The 14,309-nt window shown below is 41.3% G+C and overlaps 1 protein-coding gene across 1 annotated transcript; it reads left to right on the top strand.

The window, feature by feature from the left end:
* Window positions 1–140: 140 nt before the first annotated feature.
* LOC141249551 (uncharacterized) lies at window positions 141–2,487 on the top strand. Its single transcript, XM_073669673.1, has 2 exons — window positions 141–1,069; window positions 1,980–2,487. Exons 1-2 carry the CDS (start codon window positions 141–143, stop codon window positions 2,485–2,487), a joined length of 1,437 nt encoding a protein of 478 aa, XP_073525774.1.
* The last annotated feature ends 11,822 nt before the right edge of the window (window positions 2,488–14,309 follow it).

Raw genomic sequence — 14,309 nt, 5'->3', positions numbered from 1 at the left:
ATGCATACATTATATAAACTACTAAAACAGCCTATTCATAAGTTGAGCAGTAGATGCATTGACTTCTCATTTCAGTGTTTTGGTTGATTAAAGTTTGATGAGTAGCATTGTAAGGCTAAATGGCTGTACTTTCAACACAGATGTGTGTCCTTATATTCTTGGGAACAAACGGGGAGACCTACTTCAACACAGCAGCCCTGGTTTCGTGTGTTCAAAACTTCCCAAAAAGCCGAGGCCCAATAGTCGGCATTTTGAAAGGCTTTGCCGGTCTAGGTGGCGCGATCCTTACACAAATATACACTCTGATCCATAGCCCTGACCACGCATCGCTCATCTTCATGGTGGCAGTGGGCCCATTCATGGTCATTGTATCCCTCATGTTCATAATACGGCCCGTGGGAGGTCACAGGCAAATCCGCCCCTCTGACGGTTCAAGCTTCACTTTCGTGTACGGCGTCTGCCTTGTTCTCGCTGCTTATCTAATGGGCGTCATGCTTCTTGAAGATCTCATAGATTTAAGCCACACCGTTGTTGTGGGTTTCACAATCGGTTTATTCGTTCTTCTTCTACTTCCAGTTTACATTCCTGCATCGATGAGTTTAACAGAAGAACCAAGATCTTCAGTTGAGGAGGCTCTGATTGAAAGCCAGAGACAAGGGCCTTCAAACAAGGAGAATGAAACCGAGGTTATATTCAGTGAGGTTGAAGATGAGAAGCCGAAGGATGTTGATTTGTTACCGGCATCAGAAAGGCATAAAAGAATAGCTCAGCTTCAAGCGAAATTGGCCCAAGCGGCTGCAGATGGAGCGGTTAGGGTTAAGAGGAGGAGATCGGGTCCTCATAGAGGAGAAGACTTCACCTTAACACAAGCTTTGATCAAGGCAGACTTTTGGCTAACATTTTTCTCGCTGCTCTTAGGATCTGGCTCGGGGTTGACTGTTATTGATAATCTTGGTCAGATGAGTCAGTCTCTCGGGTATGATAACACGCATATTTTCGTCTCTATGATAAGTATTTGGAACTTCCTTGGCCGTATTGGTGGAGGCTACTTCTCGGAAATCATTGTGAGGTATGAATACCATTTCGTTTAAACTTCTTGATGTGCTTGTACACGATCAGGATTTAGATTGAAACATGTCCATTTTGTTGTCAAATACTAATGATACACGTTTAATATTAGTATTCGAATGTATCAACCAATGTTCTAAAAATTGCTAGACGGTGAGAGAGCGCCTAGCGTTTAGGTGGTAACGTTGTAGCTTAGGTGGATTAAAAAACAATGTTTGATCCATTATATGACTAAATTGTCTCCAAATTCTTTACTCCCTCCTATCCAAATTAAGGATCGTTTTACAGAAAAACACACAAAGTAAGAAAAAACATAGTTCTCCTTTTAGCACACAACTACACTCCATTGCAGATGAGTGAGGAGAGTAAATATAAGAGGATTAAGAGTTTGATTGGATAATGAAGGAGAAAGTAGAAGAGAGATGAAAACAAGTAATAGGTAACTAATGATAAAAGCAAAATGGGGAAATGGGATATACTCAATTTACTAGTAAAACGACAATTAAATTGAAAATAGTTGAGTCCTAAAATGACACTTATTTTGAATCGGAGGGAGTATTATTTATCAAATTGTGTTAGCTGTGAGGGAGGGCCTATCGCCTATGTGATAAGGCAGAAGCTTAGACGAAATAATGATAAATTGATAATGCTTGATCAATTATATTATATGACCACATTGTCTCTAAATTCATTATTAGTTATCAAATTGTGTTAGAATGAGATTTCATATTCTACTATAAACCTTATTATATCAAAAATACTAGGTGCCAAGGAGGAAACTAGTCCTTATTCAGGGACTAGGCAAGGTTTTTAGAGACGAATTTCCGTGCCAAGAAAAGTTTGTATTTAAACACAAAATACCATTTTTTGTATAAATTGTGACTTATTCAAAATTTTCTTCCCATTTTTAGGGATTATGCTTATCCAAGGCCAGTGGCAATGGCAGTGGCACAAGGTGTAATGGCAGTTGGCCATTTCTTCCTAGGTATGGGCTGGCCCGGTGCAATGCACGTGGGCACGCTGTTGATCGGGCTCGGTTATGGGGCCCACTGGGCAATCGTTCCCGCCACCGCCTCCGAGCTCTTCGGCTTGAAGAAATTCGGGGCGTTGTACAATTTCCTTACCCTCGCAAACCCAGCTGGCTCCCTTGTGTTTTCGGGTGTGATTGCGAGCAGTATATACGACCGTGAAGCTGAAAAGCAAGCTCGTGAGCGCCATCTCCCGATAAAGAGCGTCGCCTCGGTTTTCGCACGGATGATTGACGTTAACGAAGCTCCAAAGTGTGAAGGCGCCGTTTGCTTCTTCCTTACATCCATGATAATGTCGGGGCTATGTATCGTTGCGGTTGTTCTAAGCATGATTCTTGTACATCGTACTAAGACGGTTTATGCCAACCTCTATGGAAGATCCCGTTCTTGAAATCTCTGTGGATGGATTGGAGGTAAACAGTTGTATTTTTTGTTATGGAGAGGTGAAGTTATCGTTTCATTTCAGTCATATAACGTTATTGATGTGGAATTGAGTGCGTTTGAGATCGTTATAGTGTATTTTTAGCATTGAGGTTTCTTGTGTAATCTTTAGACATGTCTTATAAGCCAACAGATCATCTGGAATAGTTTTTGTTTTCCCAGCTGTTTTCACTTGTAATAAAGCTTCTGGACTGAACAAGAGGGTATATTTTTCATTACCACATTTCGCTCTTGATAAGAATAACTTCTCCTTTGTGATTGATTTGTGATGATGTTGTTAGGTTGGTGTATCACGGATACCGGTATACTTGTCGAGATTAAAGCTAGCGGAAGCACGTAAACATCAATACATAATGAGATTCAAGTATCCAAGATGAAGGATAAATGCTAAAGGGATGAGCATACATAATTAATGAGGTTCGGCAATAATATTTAAGTCATCAAACAAACAGAGAATTGATTTTATATTAGTCTCGCATACATAACATATCTAGAGAACACTTGCATACAAACCCAACCCTCAACACACACAAGAAACAGCCCACATACATCGAATTCTAATACACATAGAAGCTCACTCACGATTAATACTCTCAGTAGAGCATTATACATATATTGCTCACAAGAGCAATCACATACATATATGGCTCACCCGTGCTCAGTATATAGCAAGGGCATACCTTTTGTTGGCTGCTCTCACTACAAAATCACACCACTCATTCGTTTGCCGTAAAAATAACATACATATATTAATTGGAATGGGCTTTAACTAATGGGCTCAATAGTTAATTGGTCCAAACCCACATTTCCAACTCGAATCATGTATTTAAGCATGTACTAAGCATGAGGCGATCATACACCAGCATCTCTGAATTCCACATATCCGGCTGTACTACTAATATAGTTGCCTACGTACCTTGAAGACGAGATCAAACCGACATAATTCACTCAAATGGCCTCAAAAGAGACCTCGCAATGTTTCAAGAACGTCCACCCCATCAAGGCAAGATGATCATCATACATCACAAACATGAATCAAGTCAAAACAATGCTTAGACTTGACACTCGGAATCATCTTGGTTATCATATAATCTTGAGATCTGGTCTCAAGAATGGCTCCACAGTCACACATAATGCATAAATCACACAATCTCGAAACCTACCGAGTTTATTGACATCCCTCTTTGCTCTACAAGTAGCAACCGACTCTGGAATACTACTCTTGACCTCTATCTCTAACATCAACATCAAATTTCACATGCTTCATATTGCTCTCCACCTGTCGTGAAACCTTAGGCTTAAATGTGGAAGCCTTATCAAATGTGACATTTCTGTTTAGGATTACTATATTTCCATTCAAGTAGTACAAGTTAAGATAACTTGTACACATCTAACATCCTAAATTCTCTCAAGTCTATATCCTTTCGATTCTAGCATCCCTTAAAAATCACATTTTTTCTTCATACTTGGCACACATCTAATATCCTTTAATTCTCTAACCATGCCATAATGTAACTTGAGATGAACACTACCAATCCCGACAACGCTACAAGAGTTGTCATCTCCCATCAAAACTTTGCCCTCAAGCTCTGTAAACTTAGAAAACCACTACCTATTAGGAGTCACGTTGTAGGTAGTACTAGAGTCAAGTATCCACTCAAAATATCTAGCCATACAAATAAGAGGTACAATGGTAAAAGAGACATATGACTCACGACCTGAGTCCTTGCTTGATGGATCAAAATAGGAAACATGTTTACCTTTTCGGTCACGTTCCTTCACCTTAGGACAATCCTTAGCCCAATGGTCTCTTTGATGACACCAAGCACATTTATCTGTTGCCAACCACCATATACTCCCGTTGCAGTATTGGCCATCAACTTTCCTTTGATCATACTTTTGACCTCTCACTATCAAAACATCACTAGTGTCCTCCTTGCAGATATCATCTCTATCCATCTTCCGGAACTCTTGACTACGCAATGCAATATTCATTTCATCATACATATCTTTACCATGAATTAATGACTTAATCATCAACCCATATTTCTCTGGAAGGGAGTTCAGTAAACACAAAGCTTTTGCCACATATGGAATGAGCTCATAATAATTAAATAACTCTAAAAGAAGGTTGTTAAAGGCATCCAAATGTTATGTGAGTCACACCTTTCGTATCGAATGGAAACTAGTTCCTCTACAAGTGACTACGATTGGCAACATTTTTCACCAAATACTTAGCCTCAAGCTTGTCCAATAACTTCTTTAGGTATCATATTGATAATTAAATCTCACTTGAGTTTCCAAACACTCTCTGACTGCAGCAAGACAAAGTCGATTGTTCTTTGCCAACTGTTTATCACTCTATTCATGAGGCTTCTCCGTACCCAGATAAGCTTCCTAATCAAAATGCATAATAGCATCTGACACTCCAGTTCTCCACAAGCCAAAGTTATTTCTACCATTAAACTTCTCAACTTCTAACCTTGCATTATGAGAAACTGTTTGAACAACGTCATTTCGTTTGACCTTCTCACTTTCTTTGTCTAAATCTACCATATCTCACAACCCAAACAACTAGAAAGAAGAGACAAACGCAAATTTAGAGATAAATAACTCACCTGACTTTTGTTGAACACCTTTATTACAATACAAAAAAACCCAAAACACCAAGGAACGAACCTCGCTCTGATACCAATTGTCGCAATTAAGGTATACGGAAGCACATAAACATCAACACATAATGGAATTCAAGAATCCAAGATGAACAAAAAAAGCTAAGTTCAATGGTAACACATACAATTAACGAGGATCGACAATAATGCCTACGCCCTCGGGCAAAAAAAGAGCTGATTTTATATTAATTTCACAACATATGTAACATACCTCACACTAGAGTACACTCACACACAAACCCAAGCCTCAACACACACAAGAATTAGCCCACATACATCGAATTCTCATACACATAATAGCTCACTCACAATTAGTACTCTCAGTAGATCATTTTGAAAATATTGCTCATAGTACGTAGCACTTCACATACATATGGATCACATGTGCTCAGTGTATCTTTTCTGTTAGAAAGAGAGACGACACTCTCATGAATCATATTAAATGTAAGAGAAAGAGGACTACAACAAAATCATGCGAGGTGTATTCTGTCTCTTAAAGTCCTCTTTTAACAAACAAACCACTGATAGCGATGGTAACTCTAAAAAAGTAACACCTAACGGAAATCCAAAAGCAAGTTCGGCTAGCGAGTCAGCGACTTGGTTCGCCACAATAAAGATATGACATGACTGGCAAGACCAGTCGCTATTGATGAAGCCTTGAGAAATACTTACAAGCATAGAGAGAGAATGACAACGATCCACATGTTTGCCTAGAAACAGATTCACAAATGCCTATTCTGTTTCGAGGATAACCCTTCCGAACCCCTTAGACCAAGCTAACTGTAAGCTAGTGATGACACACACAGTTTCACCGCCGGGACAGAACATGATGTGAGCCAATCGCGATGGTTTAGTTCACAAGATTCAGCACACATTCAGATGAGTTATGAGCTACATTAGCTACGTTGGGATTACCCGAGCCAGAAACGAGAAGATAAAGTATTCAAGGGTTTTTCCACACTTTTGGAGGAATGTAGTGAGAAGCTGTCGAAGGATCTACATAATAGAAGAGTTCCACATCTATCAAGTAGAAGTGTATCTTCCAAAAGAGAATGATGGATAGAACGCACAGCCCGTGGCCCATGCCTTTATCATCGCGCCCTGTGCCCTTGTTTCAGTGCAATTTCTCCTTATTCCCATGTGATGGATGAGTGTGTTACAAAAGATAAGAAGATCTCATCGACGTCCAAACACTGCGGCCCGCTCCATATCCACTAAGCGCCACGCCCAAGAATATAGGAGAGGTGTTCGAGTTTTCTCTGATTCACCTTCAGAGATATACTTTAGATAATATATATTTAAGTTATTAGTTAGATTTGATTTTGTTTGTTATTTTTTTCTCTATTTAGGTACTTGGTAGAAATTAGGAAAATGACAGTCTCCTGTATAAGGAGCCTTTCACCCTAGGAGCCAAGAGTTGTTGGTTGTTGTTAATCAATTAGTTTATTTCAAGAGTTTAGTATGAGAAGCCAAGCTCTAGACGCTCTTTCCCTTTGCTATTGAAGTTTATGTTGAAGTTTTGGTTTTGTTAGTGTTTTTCTATCCATATTGATTCCATATTATGTTGATGATTGTTTCCATGATTTCCACATTTATGCTTTGTATGCTTGCCTAAATTGACAACCTAGGTGATTCAAGATTACTTTGCAATACAATTATTAAAGATAACCCCTTTACTTGTGTTTAGACTGTTTGTGGATATTAAGTAAAGGAAGGAACTTTCACATAATTGAGATTTGTAGACATACCGAGTGGCTCGTCTCACTTGTTGGGATTTATAGTTTCACTTGTGTGGCTCATCTCTATTGTGTCTATTCACACTATCAAACGTATTCTACAAGGTTCGGGTTAGTGAATGTAGATCATGAATGTGTTTGTATGAACAAGGAAACATAGGAGTTCATATAGATAGGTGACAAAGAACATGATGATCAAAACCAAAATGGATATATAGATGATTAATAGAGAGGAACAATACCCAATCACAAATAGAATCACAAAAATCCAAGCTTTACTTGTTAATCACATAATTCCTTCTCCTTGTGCGATCGACTCATTTCTTACCCTTTGCTCTTGTTATTGGTATTGAGGATATAATAAATAGGCGTTTTGCACCATACCACCCCTCATTTATCCAAATTTGCAAGGAACCATCCTTTTTATCGATACCACCCAAATTTCACTCCTTTCTTACTGAAAGCCACCCTTAAACGATTTCCGTTAGAAGTGTTGTTAAAAATGGTCAAATGACCAAAACACCCTTGTTAATTTTGAAAATTACAAATAAATTACACAAATACCCTACTTGCAATAAAATACACCCTACTTTTCTTTTAAAATTTACAAATCCTCTTACCAAGAGCTTCTAATTTTGATTTGTTGGATCCAATAAACATATCTTTCACGATTCACACCTTAATCAACTCCCAGATCTAATCAATGGCAGGACTCCGAGCAGGCTGACTAACAATCATGATTGTGGTGCTGGTCGTGTAGGGCCTGGCCGGCGACAACAACCATGCATACTCTCCATGCAGAGACACCATAATCAGAGGCAAGCTCTGCTGCTTTTGACAAACACCACCGCTCCTCTCCATGTTCTCCGACAAAATCCTTGTGGATCCGACCCCTCCAACCCAGAATTTAGCGGAGCCAGATTAACCCCCGGCTTCCCTTCCCATAACCAAATCTCAACCATTGTGGGCCGTTGAGTTTCTTGATTTCACCTCAACCCTCCGCGACAACCACCGCCCTCCGTCAGTGACCCCATAACCTTCCTAGAACCTTCGCCGCTGACGCACCACTGCTCCGTCAGTGACAACCACTCGACAAATGCATATTTTCGTCGAATCCGACCCCTCCAACCCAGAATTCACCGGATCTGGCTCCGCCATTGGGCAAGGAGAAACACAAGCTTCATTTCTTTTCAACTCGGTTCTTGCAACCCCTCCGTTGCTGATTTGTAGAGAAAGGAGGAAGAAAGGAAGGGAGAAGGTTAGTTTTTTTTTGTAATTTTTTAAAACTTAACAAGGGTCAAATAGACATTTGACAAATTTCACATAAATTTTAACGGAAATAGTCCATGGTAGCTTTCGGTAAGAAAAGAGTGAAATTTGGATGGTTTTTAATAATTACGATATAAGGATGACTCCTTGCAAATTTGGACAAATAAGGGGTGGTTCAGTGCAAAAACGCCTAATAAATATTACTTTGATGCCGTGTGCGTTCCACGACACGCATATACGGCCGGAATTTCCCCCTCCTATCAGAACACGAGTCAGTGTTGTGAAGGAATCCACCAACCCCATTGCCTTTGTCATCTCTAATCAACATGGCCACTGAATCCCTCCCATCCTGGACCGAACCATCGACATTAAGCTTAATCCATTAGGTCCGAGAGGAACCACGTGACCATCACCTTCACCCATCTATTCCGATCAATAATACAAAACCTTAGCGTAGCCTCTCTATAATCCAAAACCAGTGTGTGGATAAAATCCAGCTTGCTGTCCAAGTAGTGTTCATTACAGAAGACCCTCGAATTCCTCCACCAGAGCTGCCATATGACGGTAATGAAAATTCCTAGCCAACAATCCGCGTCCTCACCATCCGCCAGAATGTTAGACCCAAACCATTCTACAAATGGTGCATCGATGAAGTGATCTCTGTCCCCCATCGGCTGCAACATCGCCCAAATACCGCGTCTTTTCACACAATCCTGGAATATATGCAAAAGTGTTTACGGGTTATTTGTCCAATGGATACACACATCCATCTAAGTCAAATGACATTCTTTTCTCTCGACAGGATAGCACCACTCCCTTGATGGCTTTCCAAGCAAAGAAACGTGCCCTCTCCTGAGCGTCGTCTTCCTGATTCTCTTGTATACAACCCGATCGATGTTCAACTCATCCGCCATCGGGTGTAGGTACTTAAATACAACTGAGACTAAGAATCCACCATCACGAGTGCCCAACCAATGCAGTGAAACTGGAATCATAGGGTCCTAGTCGGTGTCTTTCCTACGATTTCCTTCATCACACCCATCGAAAGTAGGTGGCCACTTCCATCTTGATTCCAAGCTCCAAAAGTAACTAATATTTCTATGAAAATGATCCGGTGGAATACGCCCAATGGCGCAGCTACAAAGCGGTTGGCTAGTGACCAATTGCCAACCCAAAAGCAAAGACTGGCACCATTACCCGATTGCCTAGATGTACCTGAAACAAACACTTTCTCCACACCCTTCCGAATCGCCTCCTAAATTGTTGATACTTTAAACCGCTCCATTAAAGACGGGAGGATATATTTAGCATGGAGAACCTCCACCCAAAGGCCCCCAAGATCCTTAGGTTTGCAAATCTATGGCTGATAGGAGCTTATTATATGGTGTTAACTAGCGACTATTAGCTTAGGATTAGTGGTGTTTAGGTGCTTATTGAGTGGAATTCCCCGAATCTGGTATGGTGTTCATTTATGGATTTGCGGGATGCTCATAAGCCGTATTTTGTGGTTTTATTACGGAGATCTCGTTTGTACTCACTTTTAGTGCATTTGGGACGGAGCTAGAGAGAAGGATACCACACCTACACCCATGGAGAAGCCTAGAGGCGAAGCTGAGCTGCCTCGAAGCTTATAGAAGACCGAAGACCAGTTTGAGAGAAGGCCTCACGACCGAGAGGAGGTGTCACGACCGAGAACCAGCCGCAGAGAAGATGTCTCGACCGAGACCCAGAAGTTGCGATCGAGACTTAGCCTCAGTAGACATGTCTCGACCGAGACCATCCTGTCGCGATCGAGACTCACGCCTACTCTGAGAACTGGAGCTAGATTGCGATCGTGACCCACATTTCTCGACCGCGACCGCGGACCGGCCCAATTGAAGATTTAAGTCTGAGATTTGATCTGTTTTTCCCTATTTTATTATTTATTTTGAGTTATTTTATTTCCCTTTCACTAGGAACTATATAAACCCTTAGATATTTGGTTAGATGAGACCTTTTGGTCAATTTCACAACTCATCCTTAGAAATTCAGCAACCAAGAAGAAAGCTTCCACCTTTGTGCCACTTTCACCTTCACCCCTGGTTAGTTTCATCCATAATTATGTATTGCTTATAATTGCATATGTCTGGCTAAGATCCTACTAGTTCACTCTTAGGTTGAGGCCATTATTCTAGGATATGTTTGTGAGAATTCTTATGTTTATGTTCTAATAATAATTTTAGCATTGTTTTATGATCTCTTGTGCTTTATTGTCTATTGATTAATCTTGATTTTATCTAGGTTGTAAACTAGGTTAATTATTATTCATTCATATTGCTAGGCTTGATAATTTGATTTGAAAAGTCTTGTCTTTTAGGTAGCAATCAGAATTAGCATAGACTATTTGCGAGTGCTTATTTTGTAGAGATTATAAACCTATGTCGAGTATCGGTGATTTGCCAATGGTATTGCATAGGCCTACTTATCTTTGATCTTTATGTTGTTGCGCTTTTGAACCTTAGGATTTCTTTGGTTATTGCTTACAACAAGGGTTTCTAGGACTATCTGGACTAGTTGCTAATTAAGAACAAAGAGTAGGACAACTGGATTAGTTAGTTAAGAATATAGGATTAAGAGAATTAAATGATCAACTTTCCATGAGAATAATGAGCTGATACTAAAAGAGTGAACTTTCCATAATAATAATTTACAAATCCAACATTTACCGTTTTAATATTGCTAGTTTAGATAACAACATTCAAAACCCCCTAGTTACTACTAGGTAACACGAAAGAAATAGACTATCGTTGTGGCTCTCATGGGATTCGACTCCGACTTACCACTTTATTAGTGGATTGTTTAGTTGGATTATCTTTGATAGGAACAACGACCGTTTTACGCCTGTTAAATTTTGGCTCCGTTGCCCGGGAGCCAAATGTTATAGTTTGTTTCTTTTTGTGTTACTTTGGTGTGGACCTATTTCATTCCAGAGATAGAGCGGAAGCATCTACGCAATTTGCGACAATCCCTGCAGAATCTAGTGATCGAATCAATGGCGGCCAGAACGTTGCGAGAGCTTACATACCCAGATCTGACGCAACAACATCTAGGAGTGACGCTGCCTTCCCTGAATGCCGATGTCACCTTTGAATTAAAGACCGGTTTCATAAACCTGCTGCCGAAGTTCCATGGCTTGATTGGGGAGGACCCGATTATGCATCTAAGTGAGTTCCACGACATCTGCAGCTGTAGTAGGCCGAACAACGTCACCGACGAGCAGATCAAGATGAGAGCCTTCGGTCTAACATTGAAGGACAACGCGCGTCAATGGTATTACTTTCTACCACCCGGAAGTATCGACACTTGGGAGAAACTACACAAAGCCTTCCCCAGTAAGTATTTCCCGTCCAAGAAGGTTGTGGCGCTGAAAAGGGAGATTGCTATGGTGGAGCAACACGACGACGAAACGTTGTACGACTATGTGGAAAGGTTCGCGAGACTGTGTGCGACCTGCCCATTTCATGGGTTTGAGGAGAAAGACTTGGTGAACCACCTCTATAATGGGTTACTAGACAATGAAAGAAGGTTAGTTGATGCTGCGTGTAATGGGAGTGTGCTGAATTTAACTCCTGCCGAAGCTAGAGCACGACTTAATGAGATTGCTGAGGGAACGAGAAGCTTCGGGGGAACGTATACAAGGAAAGGAGCTAATGTTGTGAGCTCCGAAGAACCTGGATGGAGGAGTGAGATAGCTGAATTGAAAAGTATGATCAAGAACCTCGCCATCGGAAATCAGAAACCTGCGAGATTATGCGGTATTTGTGCAAACGAGAGCCATCCTACCGATAGGTGCCCGCAACTCCAGGATCAGACTATAGCTGAAGTACATGCTATAGGAGGTTTTTGACCTTCTAGACCTCGGTATGAGAACAACAACGAAAATAATTACAACCAGCGGAGCAATGATAATCCTGGCTTTAGGAGAAACGAGCCAATTGGTGGACAAAATCAAGGCTACTACCAAAATCAATACCAAAACAACCCATACCGTGCTCCATATCCACCGAACTCCGAAGGACCATTAGTGAGGGAGATGCTGGACACACTAACAAAACACTTCGCCGCATGTTCAAACAACCGAGTCCAGCATACGTAGTCTAGAGAAACAGGCCGCACAAATAGCGGAGGCGGTAAACAACTTGCAACAGCAGAATTCGGGAAAGCTACCATCGCAGACTGTCGCAGCCCCGAGGGAGAATGTAAGTGTCATCATGATACGAGGTGGACATGCACTTGATGAAAAGGTAGAGGAAGAGATGCTGAAAACGGTTCCTGAGCTGATATATCGACCAAGACAGGAAGGTCGCGACCGAGACTTGGCCCCAGTAGAGATGTCACGATCGTGACATGCATGTCTCGACCGAGATGACGGTACCCTTGTTTCCGAAAAGTTGATCGAAAAGAGTCACGATCGCGACACAACGTCATGACCGCGACTTAGCTCCAGTTCACCCCATCTCGACCGCGACCAAGCATCTCGACCGCTACCAAGTGCTGATGAACGCGACTACAGGGAGATGTTTGATACGCTTAGTAAGTGTAAGGTGAATATTCCTCTGCTCGACTCGTCAAGAATGTCCCTCGCTATGCTAAACATATAAAGGAGCTCTGCACTAAGAAGAGAAGTGAGAAGCTTCAAGGAAGGCAAAAGTCCAGGTTAGCGAAAGAATCCCTGCGGCCATCCAACAAAAGATGACTACCAAACGCGCGGACCCAGGGATGGTAAGTATCCCCTGCACTATAGGTAAAACAAAAATTGATAAGGCCATGCTAGATGTAGGAGCATCTATTAATGTTTTACCTTACTCATTGTACAAAACATTAGGATTAGGATCTATGAGTAAGATAGGGATTGTGCTTCAGTTAGCTGACTGGTCTATGATTTACCCGAAAGGGTTAGTCGAAGATGTGTTGGTTATGGTCGAGGGCCTTATATTCCCTGCAGATTTTTATGTACTGGATGATGTTCATGATACGCAGGCTGTACCTGTCCTACTAGGTAGACCCTTTATGAGGACATCTAAAACAAAACTAGACCTAGATACCGGGGCGCTTACGCTCGAGTTGGACGGGGATTTTGTCAATTTTAATATATATGAGACTACGACAAAATCCCTGGATGATGGCTCGATATTCTGTATTACGGATGTTATCGAACCTTCCAAACTAGGCTCACATGTTGTTTTGGGCAGTAGCCCCACCTCACTAACCACACAGGTAAAGAAACCTGCTAAAAACTGTTGTGCAGGGTACAAAGAAGGCGAAAACAAAGCCCAAGGGTAAGTCTAAGTGTGGGGAGAGTAAGGAGAAAAAGAAGCCCAAGCAAATATGGGTAGTCAAGGAGGAGAATGGTCTAAGGTTCAAACCTTTCCATCCGTGGTTCAAAAAGATGCTGTTAGATGATGCAATCCGGAAGGGATCGAGTGGACATGGTTGAATTACGTAGAGCGTTACGTCGTGCAGCGACGTTAACTAAGGCGCTGATCGGGAGGCAACCCGAGGGATTTTTACTAACGTTAATCCCATTAGTTTGTTTTTTTTTTAATTATTTTTAGGAATACCCGCGGAGCCAGCAGGTAGGAAGCCATTGGAGGAGTAAAACCGACACAACCACCCGAAACTGCCCATGTCGCGATCGCGACCAATGCATCACGATCGAGATATTGCCTCAGTAGAGATTTCGCGATCTTGACCCCTGCATCTCAACCGCGACACGGCACCTACCTTCGCTCAAATCGGACGACGACGACGATGGTAGATCGGGGTGTTTTCTTCCTTTTCCCTTTTTAGGTGTCCTCTTTTGCTGCATTGAGGACAATGCGCGATTCAAGTGTGGGGAGAGGAGTTGACTTGTTTAGGTGGTTTTCGCTAGTGTTTTGCTATTCTTCTATTGTACCGGATATTTCTTAAACTCTTGCATTATTTTGTTAAAAAAAATTAGAAAAACCCTAGAGAGTAAAAAGAGATTAGATCGAAAAGGGGGCTCCAACAAATATATATATATATAAAATCAGAAAAAATAAAAATAAAAAGAATAAAAACCAGGCAAGTAAGAA

Source organism: Phyllobates terribilis, unplaced genomic scaffold, assembly GCF_046119375.1.
Source record: "Phyllobates terribilis strain yellow unplaced genomic scaffold, ASM4611937v1 Scaffold_4751__1_contigs__length_57581, whole genome shotgun sequence".
Lineage (NCBI taxonomy): Eukaryota > Metazoa > Chordata > Amphibia > Anura > Dendrobatidae > Phyllobates > Phyllobates terribilis.
Note: the sequence above shows the minus strand (reverse complement) of the source record. Positions and strands in the feature narration are given on the sequence as shown.